The sequence below is a fragment of the Pseudonaja textilis genome, chromosome 1 (assembly GCF_049901715.1).
Source record: "Pseudonaja textilis isolate UNSWEBS1 chromosome 1, rPseTex1.2, whole genome shotgun sequence".
Lineage (NCBI taxonomy): Eukaryota > Metazoa > Chordata > Lepidosauria > Squamata > Elapidae > Pseudonaja > Pseudonaja textilis.
The window spans coordinates 181,742,015-181,751,773 of record NC_141990.1 but is presented as its reverse complement, the minus strand read 5'-3'; the positions used below and the strand labels follow the sequence as shown (position 1 = coordinate 181,751,773).

General features: G+C 35.5%; 1 protein-coding gene across 5 annotated transcripts in view; it reads right to left on the bottom strand.

Moving 5' to 3' along the window:
• Window positions 1-1,011: 1,011 nt before the first annotated feature.
• The window catches only part of NCKAP1 (NCK associated protein 1), a 63,248-nt gene continuing 54,500 nt past the window's right edge, over window positions 1,012-9,759 (bottom strand). For all 5 annotated transcript variants that reach the window (XM_026696948.2, XM_026696946.2, XM_087919846.1 and 2 more), the window contains 8 exons: window positions 9,044-9,137; window positions 6,381-6,463; window positions 6,043-6,123; window positions 5,020-5,113; window positions 4,002-4,118; window positions 3,382-3,491; window positions 2,734-2,823; window positions 1,012-1,948 (listed from right to left, as the gene is read on the bottom strand). In XM_026696948.2, the coding sequence (XP_026552733.1) occupies window positions 1,832-1,948; window positions 2,734-2,823; window positions 3,382-3,491; window positions 4,002-4,118; window positions 5,020-5,113; window positions 6,043-6,123; window positions 6,381-6,463; window positions 9,044-9,137 (786 nt within the window). In that variant the 3' untranslated portion in view covers window positions 1,012-1,831. The remainder of the gene's footprint in view (window positions 1,949-2,733; window positions 2,824-3,381; window positions 3,492-4,001; window positions 4,119-5,019; window positions 5,114-6,042; window positions 6,124-6,380; window positions 6,464-9,043; window positions 9,138-9,759) is intronic.

Below are 9,759 nucleotides of genomic sequence, written 5' to 3'. Positions count from 1 at the left end.
AATGGTTGTTTGTTGGTTGTTAAACAGTTCTGTTTGCCAGCCTGTAAGGTACACTTTACTCATTGGTTTACCCTAACCCTACAGTATGTACTTTCTATTAGTCTTGCAAAGTCAACATGACTTAAAGACAATGCCAGTGTATGCTGTAATATCTGACATTTTCTATACAAGCTTTATCTTACATTTAATTATCAGCAGCTAACACAACAAAATAATTATTTCAACTTGAGCTTCATGTCCTACATCAGCAAAAGCCATTTTTGTAAATAGCCAAAATGAATCAAATATAGAACTCAAAGTATGAGATGGATGCCTATATAGATTTAATTCATAAATGTATTTATAAATTTGAATTTTATACTTGGTTTATGTACTTTTTCCATCTGATTTGATTCTAGAGAAATAGGCAACTATATAAACTTCATAAAACTAGGAAACCACTTCAATTTTATGTGTTGAATTTTAGGAAATATTCAAGAACGTAATATTTCAGTAATATAAATCTTGGAATCTCTTTGATTCTTTTACTTATACTCACATTGAATGGCCAAAATATTGTTGAAAATGTATGCATTTTAAAGCATTTGTAAAATGTTGGCTTGTTCATTTGTGAACTAATGGCAAAGGATTGGCATATACAACTGTTGAGACTATATTATGATTATTATGACAGGTATTCAAAAATCATTGAAAAGTATGTAACCAAAAGTTAGGGGAAGCAGGGAATAAACTTTTCACTTCCTTTAGTTACAGTAAGGAAAATGTTTTTAATAGATTAAAAGTATTCAAAAATTAAAGTACTCTTCAATTAACTGTACTGTGATCATAGTCTTTAGAGATGACAATAAGGGAATGCAACTTGTATTGCTGTTTCGTCTGTAGATGTTAGATACTAAAATATATTCTGTACTGTACAAAAAAAAGAGTCAAAATTAAAGAAATTCCTTGATGAAAATACATTAAAATTGTGTCAATTCAGTCTAGCTTAGTACAAAATAGCAAAGTCAGCAGCACGTTTCAGTGTAGTGTTTATTGTATGTAATGGAAGATACACTTGAATTTCAAAAATTTAAAACATATAAAAAGTGGTTAAGGGCTAACATTTTATCAACATTTGATAAATGCATAAGAATGTTTATTATACAGGAGGATACAATGTAGTGTTAATGCCAATGGGGCACCATGGACATTAGTCTTAAAAAATTTCACTATGTAGGCTTTGTACAAACAAAATCACTTTTTCTCATTTCAGATTGTATGGAGAAGATTGTTTAAGGATATAATCCTATAACTTCTTTTTAAAATATTAGATAGCATCTGTCATTAATCTGAGTGAGTGTTTCAAAAAATAAAGTAAAAATGTTGTAGTTCACAGAAATGCACATCCAGATCTTATTTCTGATAAGAACAATAGGTACAGGTTGTAGTTCTCTCTATATGAAATAATTTACACACAGATGAAAACTAGGAACACTAAAATAATCACTAAATAGAGTTCTTCATGGAGATAAACAAGCCATTATGATTTCCGCATGATCAAATATGAAAAAAAACCCATAACTTCAGCATTTCTCTTTTGAACAGAATTGAGACTCTAAAAAAGAAAACAAAAAGGAATAATTTCAGCAAATGTGCAACCTAAAACCAGCCAAGCTTATATTGTAATACAACCATATTAAGAAACCACTGGTCAGAAATACAACTGCATTGGGAAAAAGTTTAGAATCCACAAAACTCTGCCAGGCCATAAAATAAAAACAGCTCCACAGTTTACAAGTAAAACTGAGGCAACAGAGAGGCGTGCTTAATTGGTCTCCAGATAAGTAGCTATTCAGGCAGAGGATGTGACACTTTGTTTGTACACAGCATGGTACGCATTCCGTAGCAAGACATAGGGAAAGCAGGACTCCAGAAGATCCATAGTCAGGAAGGGAGACTCCTGCACAATCTAAGATAAAAGAGGAAATTAGTCAGAATCTAGGCAGAGTAGAATTCAGGATGCTGGTAAAATTTATCTTCCTACATTTATGGATGTCCCTATAGGTCCACACACACTGACACACACATACACAGTTCAACTAAGGCTCCAATAAAAATGGCATTTTGGGGGCAATCTCTATGACAAGGAGATTCAAACTGCTGCAAGGTCTAGCTCCCGGTCTGTAAAGCCTGTAAATCAGTTAATTAGCCTGCTCCTTTTGGATGTATTATAAATTACTCTCATTCACTGGGGTGAATGCCAAAAATATTATGATTCTGTGCATATATGTGAGATGATCAAATCAATTTAGATGCAGAAATCCATGTCACATTGCTAGCAGACTTTGACCAATAGGAGAGAATCGCAATGGCTAATCTACTACTTTTCTTCTTGTATTTTCAGAGTAAGTTGAATGACCACAACATCACAATAATAAAGTTACTTTCAGAGATGCACTTGATAATGGTCTATTTACTGCTGAGAAAATTTAAATGGGAAACTTGCTGGAGTGAGAGACAGCACAGAAGAAAAAGCAAAGATGGTATATAATATTGTGGACTCCAGCTGTACTGAACTAATCTGCAGATAGTATATGTCCAATTTGAGACAAAAGTACGGGGAAGAAGGCTGCAGTGGAAATTGTTTTAACAAGCTGAACTTCTTGAGCAATTATTTTTCTGTGATCCACAACAATATCTCTCTGCTTACTTGAAAAACAGCTTTAAGGAACAATACTTAGGATTAAAGCCTACCATGTCAAGAAGTAAATAAACAGATTCTCTGTTTCTTGTAGTGGTTTTGTCTGTCTCCTGGCCAATTTTTAGTAGACTGGAGGAGGCAAGCTGCAAGGATACACACATTAGAATTAGAATTCTGTATTGGTCAAGTGTGATTGGACACACAAGGAATTTGTCTCCAGTGCGTAAGCTCTCAGTGTACATACAAGCAAAAAGTGATAAATTATAATCACATATAACTTGATTAAACATAAACAAAACAATTACAGTTCCTCCTACTTTTAAGGCAAACTTTCATTCAGCGATGTCTGATACAAATACTATGTGAGACTAATGGTAATATGCAATGCTAAGGAATGTAGCAAACATGGGGAATATAGGGTAATGTGTAATAAAGAAATGAATGGGACTAATTAAACACTAACTGAATGGTTTCATTTGAGTGCTCAGACCCCTGAAATAGATTAATTCTAATGAAATATAATAAGCAAAACAAAACATGAACATCCACTATAACAACTATTATTATGTACAATCCCCCCCAAAATATTATCAGGGTTGATAACAAAACAGTATAAATTAATCACAGAATAGCTGCAAACTTTTGCAAAATACAGATTAAATTCTGGAGCAGGTTATTTTGGAAAAAATAATTGTACATACAGCCAAAAATTCTTTGAGACGATCTTCAATGCTTCCCTTGTGAATGGTAAATAAGGCTGCAGCAATCTGATTGATTGCTTTTGCCAGGCAATGGATATTGTTACAGTGACCTAGACAAAAAGACATATTATTTCATTCATTTTTCACACACACAAACACACACTTCAATACTCTTCCAGACAATGTTCATTAATGTTTTTCATCTTATAAATACTTATTTACTTATAATTCCCAACCCCGGGTCCATGAACTAACACCGATCCATGGTATGCCAGAAACTGGGCTGTGCAAACAAACAAAGCCCCATCTGCACGATGCAGATAGCACATGAAACCACACCCCCTCCCGTCTGTGGAAAAAACTCTCTCCACGGAAATGGTCCCTGGTGCCCAGAGGTTGGGGGGGGGGGGGGCTGCATTACAGCTTAACATTTTCTAATCACTATTGTCTAAAAACCAAGTAGATTGAAGCAAGATATTTACTTTTTGAAAAATACCATTATAAGATAAAAATGACTTGTTATTCCACACCAAAATATAACCACCAAGACCATAAATTGAAATTAATAGTTTCAACTGAATAGTTAATAGATTCTTTCCATGAATTCCTACAAATATTACCTTCAATGGCAGGACTGTATTGAGACATCACATTACTAGCCAAAGTTGGTAAGGAGACTGCCACAAAAACCATCAGAAGGCAAGCAATTTTATATTCCTCCTCTGGACTAATATTTTCTGAAAATGAATTCAAATTAAGACAATGACTTATTATTTGGGGGGAGTTTCCAGAAAGAAACACACCCTAGTTTAATCACTGAAAAGAAAGCTCAAGAGAAAAGAAATCAAAGGAAAAAAATTGCCATGACATTAATGGTTTTAAAAAAGGATGACAGAGGGGAGATCAGCGAAGTATATATATCTTGTTAAAAGAAGAGACAAAGTTATTGAGAATTAAAAACTTAGAATGAGTTACAAGCAAAATGTTTTTAACGACCCGTACCCATTTCAAATTTGTACAAACGAAAACACATGACGTTTTGTATCCTAGATAGGGGCCAAGATTAACTTAAATCGACTTAGAAACAACAGCCAATGACTAAATAGCCAGCCATCAACACCCCAATCAACAACTAAAAAGTCACACACAACCAGGTACCATATAAATTACCACACACAGAATAGCCCAAAGTGCACACTCTGCTAGGGAGAAGTTCCCTGAGGAGGGGCTCCAGCACGAGTCTGAAAGCTTGCAAGACTAAATCTCTGGTCCCGGTGACTGTCCCAGGTTGGATCCTGCAACATTATCCTGGGACACGTATAGTTGCCTTCATTCGTGAAAGTTAAATCAAGACCAAGCATTTAGCCACCTCTTCCAGCTGCATGCATTCAGGGGGAAATATCTTTATATCAGTTTTTCACTACTTTAATGTTTTGCTATAAACAAAGCATACAAATAATAGCAAAAAAATCTTTTTTTATTCTGTAAATAGAACATTGATTGAAAAGAAAAGAAAAACCTTTGTGTGCTCTGTAATAAAGGGAGATAAAATAAACAACAGTTGATTCAAGACAGTAAATGGCTGAATGCAGAAGTGCCACACGCAACACTCACTATCCACATGATTTATAATCTTGCCTGATTTTTGAGAAGAAAGAGCTACAACCAGGGCAGGATCTATTTCACATGGGAGTCCTGCAGCCGATGAGAGCTCATATACATTCATTGCAACCTGAAAAACAAAACACTATTGTAGAATGTAATATGTCACTAGACAATATGAAATTTCCTTAGATTAAAAACAGAACCAGGGAAAAGTGACAAAACTAGTATGTTTTGAAAAATCCAGCTGGCACTTCCACACAGGAATGTCAAGCTGCTCTCGAGATGCACTAACTGAGAATCTAAGTAACTTCAGGCACTTGTGTTGTTAATGCTTCTTGCTTCATATAGAAGAATTTGATTCTAGATGTCTCCTGTAAGTCAAATCTGATTTTATTTCAAAGCAAAAGTCTATTGTTTTAGAGGATGAATGGTCATTATCCTAAAAACATTTCAAAATTTGCTGCCTGTGTATGAATGATGTACCTATGTACACTTGTTAAATAAATAAATAAAACGCCTTTCAAATGTATTCCTCTGCTATGCTATTGGTTATATATTTAGGGGCTCCATGATAAATAACAATTCTATCTCAGGGCTTGTCAGAAAAACCAGCTGCCAGTGACTATTGTGCTACAGATTCTTCCCATCCTATACTTGCTTACATTTGTCTCTTAGAATGCCTCAGTCCAAAATGATTTTAAAATATCCATTTGTTTAAGGAATATTTCAACAACTGTAAATAGAAATACTTGCTAAATGTAAAAGTAATAATAAATGGTTATTCTCTTTCCTCTTTTCTAAACAATCTTCTTAACTTCTCTCTTTCACTCTCTTCCCCAGCATTCTGTTCTCCCCACTGATGACAATTTCTCCTCAATCTTTCCTAAGACATCACTTAATATTTTTGATTAATATAAATAGTTCATCATTACATGTGTTGAAGATGACAAAACCTGGAATTCTAAATGATCACAAAAGCACAATACTGTTCTTTTTATCATGTTATATTCTTTATTGAAATTAAATCACCCACTTCTCTCAAGAGAAAGTTATTACCTTCATATCGGTCTCTCTTGGAATGTGGTCCTTAAAGTCTTCAATTGAACTTACAAGGAAAGGAATGTGATAGGATAAAACCTAGGATAAGGGAACACAGAAAAAACAATTTCTTTCTTATATCTTCTTTCCTTTTTGACAGCATTTTATGATTTCTGTATATATTTATCCCAGGCCACCCTCAATTTATGCATGGCAGCTATGTTAAAGGCTACCTAGACCTCATTTCAGTCATTAGCACTTAATTACATTTACTTTTGTAATATATTTCTCTCAATTTACATGAAGGTAAGTGAACTTTTTTACAGAGGAATTACAGTGCACAACACAGTACTTACATCCCTAAGCGCTTCTTGTGCAAGTGATCGGAATGATAAAATAACACCAATAATAGTCATCCTCTTCAAAACACTATCAACAGCTGGAAAAAAAAAGTAAAGACTGTGAAACAGAATGGCAATTTTTCACTAAGTTATGGTCATAAGTAGCATTTTTTTTTGTCCTTGCTAAGTTCTGTAGGACAGTAGCCCCCAAATATTTGGGCACCAGGGTTCTGTGGATAAAGGTTTTTCTGTGGACTGGAGGAGGCGTGGTTTTTGCATGCTGCCTGCATCACGTGGATGGGACTTTGCTTGTTTACACAGCCTGGTTGCTGATAGGCCAAGCTTGGTGATGGTCTATGGACTGGGGGTTGGGGACCCTTCCTGTAGGAGGTGGAGCATGAATCAGGAGGAAAATATTTGCATTTTAAAATCTCATGGACATACCCTCCCTGCCCAAAATCTCCCACCACAGCAAGAATTTCAGGAGGAAAACTCTTGCCTTAAGCCACAGGTGTCAAACTCGTGGTGTCACGCTGCCATCATGTGATGTTTTGCAAGGTTTTTCCCATTCACGGAGCTGAGGGGTGTGTGGTCTGCGCGTGACACATCCTGCGGGCCGCCAGTTTGACACCCCTGCCTTAAGCTATCAATGGAATTGAGCTAGTAAAGGGAAATCAAGATATGTCCCATACAGAGGTGAACTTCATTCAAGGTACAGTTCCCCAAGATTGCTTGTAAACTGTCCATGAGCAGGATTGCCTTTAAATTTCTCAAGCACTGGATTGATCCAACATTGATTTATGCTCAAGATCATTTGGGCCTTACTTAACATTACTACCTTAAGCAGGTGTGAAAGTGATAGGTGACTATCAGAGAAAAGATGTGAAATATAACTCTGCCTTGGATTATCTTTCAGTAACCGAGAAGCACCATTTCTCACAGGTGAAGCCTCAAATTGTTTTCACAGGTGGTCTACAGCACAAATGCAAGATTATTTATTCATATCCTCATAAGGAAACAATGACCACTAGAAAGCCAGTTTGAGCTGATAGCCAATGCAGGCACTTGGACTTTGGGGAAACAATACTATTTCTATAAATACCTTCCTGTCTGTTCACTATACCTGCTTCCAGAAGCATGTCTATCTTGTTAGTAGCTCCTGTTTACCATTGCTCGTAAGTTAATATTGCCTCTACACATTGGTGAGGCCTTACGTATCATCTACATACTGATTGTCCCGGCTTCTAATATTCACATGGTTTCATCCAGCCTTTCACATGGATGTTACAGAACACAGAGGACAACATAGATCCCTGCAGTACCTCACAACTAGCCAAACAAGCCATGGTCAACAGTACAGGTTCATCATTATCAGAGTGACACCAACTCTTACATACCAAGCCATTTGAGGAAATTAATGTAATAAATGATTTTTTTAAAAAAAAAAAAATCAAGACATCTAGAAAATCAACAGGGCTGGATTCTCTTCTACCAAGGATCATCCACTGAAGCAGTTTCAGAACTGAAACCAGGCCTGTATCAGATACGAATCTAGAAAATACATTTCATTTAAGCATATCAAAGTGAAGGCCACCCTCCACTCTACCATCTCATCCAACAGAAAAATAATTGCTACCAAATAGCAGTAGTCCAAAACCCAAGGCAAGGACTTTTGTGAAGAAGGCATGCCACTTCCTCTTTCAGAACCAAGAGAAGAACTTTTTCTGGAAAGAAGAAAAATCTGCAGGATCTCCAGATAACCATTTCCATTTGCCCCAGCCCTGTTGGCTTTTTTGCAAAGCTTTAAGAAAGCTTTATGTGCCTGGGGCTCAGAATGTGTTAAGGGCCTTGTTACTTGGCTTTGCTATTAAGTTGATTAACCATCACGGCTGCTGCCTGTATTTTACGGATGTTTTTATTGTTTTAATTTTTTAAAATTGTTTTAATTGTTGTATAATTTTAGAATTGTAAGTCGCCCAGTGTCATTTGGTTGAGTTGGTGGCTATCGAAACTGATGAATCAATTAATAAACACATTAGCAATAGCGGTGAATATCACAATAAACACATTTTCTGCTGGGTTTAACTAGCTGAGATGATCAAGGGTAGAGCACAAACGGTGGAGTAGCCTCCATATTCTGTTTAAAACTCTGGGTTGCAGAAAATAAAAGTAATCCCATATGATTTAGCAAGACAATGGCCTAATTACTTCAGCTTATAGTGCAGCTTTCTCAAACCTAGCTCCCACCAGTGGTTGGCTCTGAATTCTGAATGAAAGGTAACAAACTAGGAAGATTAAGTTAAGTCATGTGAAATGCAAATCAGATCTAAGGGAAAGAATGGAAAAAATGAATGCTCTCTTTCCAGAAGCTTGTTTGGAATTCACTTTGATGTCCTCTTCTTAAAATTCTTACGAGCTTTTAAAATATTTGTCTTTATAGAGGTTTATTTGTTTCATTCAGCTAATGAATTAATTAGGTTGTTGTATTAGCCTTTCATAAATTTATGCAATTAGTTCATGAAAGTCCTGTTATTTCTAATGAGTGTAACTTGTTAATTTTAGTCTTTATTTGAAAGTGTTGGTCTATTTTGGCTATTTATTTTTTTGGCACTGAGAAACTTTTACTATCCATTACATTAATAAATATGAATATAGCTTTTATCGATTAGAATACTTACATGACAATCTTTTGAAGAGAGCTGCCATCTGATCTGGTTTATCAAAACTGGTCCTCATTTGTGTTAGTACTTCAACATTCTCAACCACAAGTTTCTAAGACGAAGCAAGATCTCAGGTCAGGCACAGATCTGAGTATAGTAATAAGTGCATGCTTTAGAACATTTCAGTGAGGCAAGCAGGAAACAGCTCATGAAATCCAGATTTTCCTACTATCTGACCACTATTTTAGCCTAAATACACAGCAAACAGAAAGCTTTGTGTGTAATAATAAAAGCTCTGTCTACTTCATAAAGCATTTATTGTTCTAATCGTCTCACAAAATTGGCCAAAGCTGGTTTGGAATAACTGGATTGCATTCCTCAATCTGGACTAAGATGGCCTAAAAAGAAATTAGAGCAGAGCAGAGCAAAAAGCACAGCAGAGCAGAATAGACAGCAAAGCAAAATAAAGCCAATTATAAATAACATTCTCTGCATAATATGCAAAGAAAATTGAAAGCATAACCACAGCAGAACACAATATCCAATACAGTACATCACTGATCCACATCAACATCACTTTTACAGTTTTTCCTCATGGAAAAATAACTTATATTTTCTGAGTTTGGTCTGGCTAGTGCTTCAAAACATTGCCTTCTATCATTCCTTCTATTTTGGCAGGATTTTTACAGTAAATTTTTTAGACTAATTTATAAGATATAGGTAATTTGCATTCA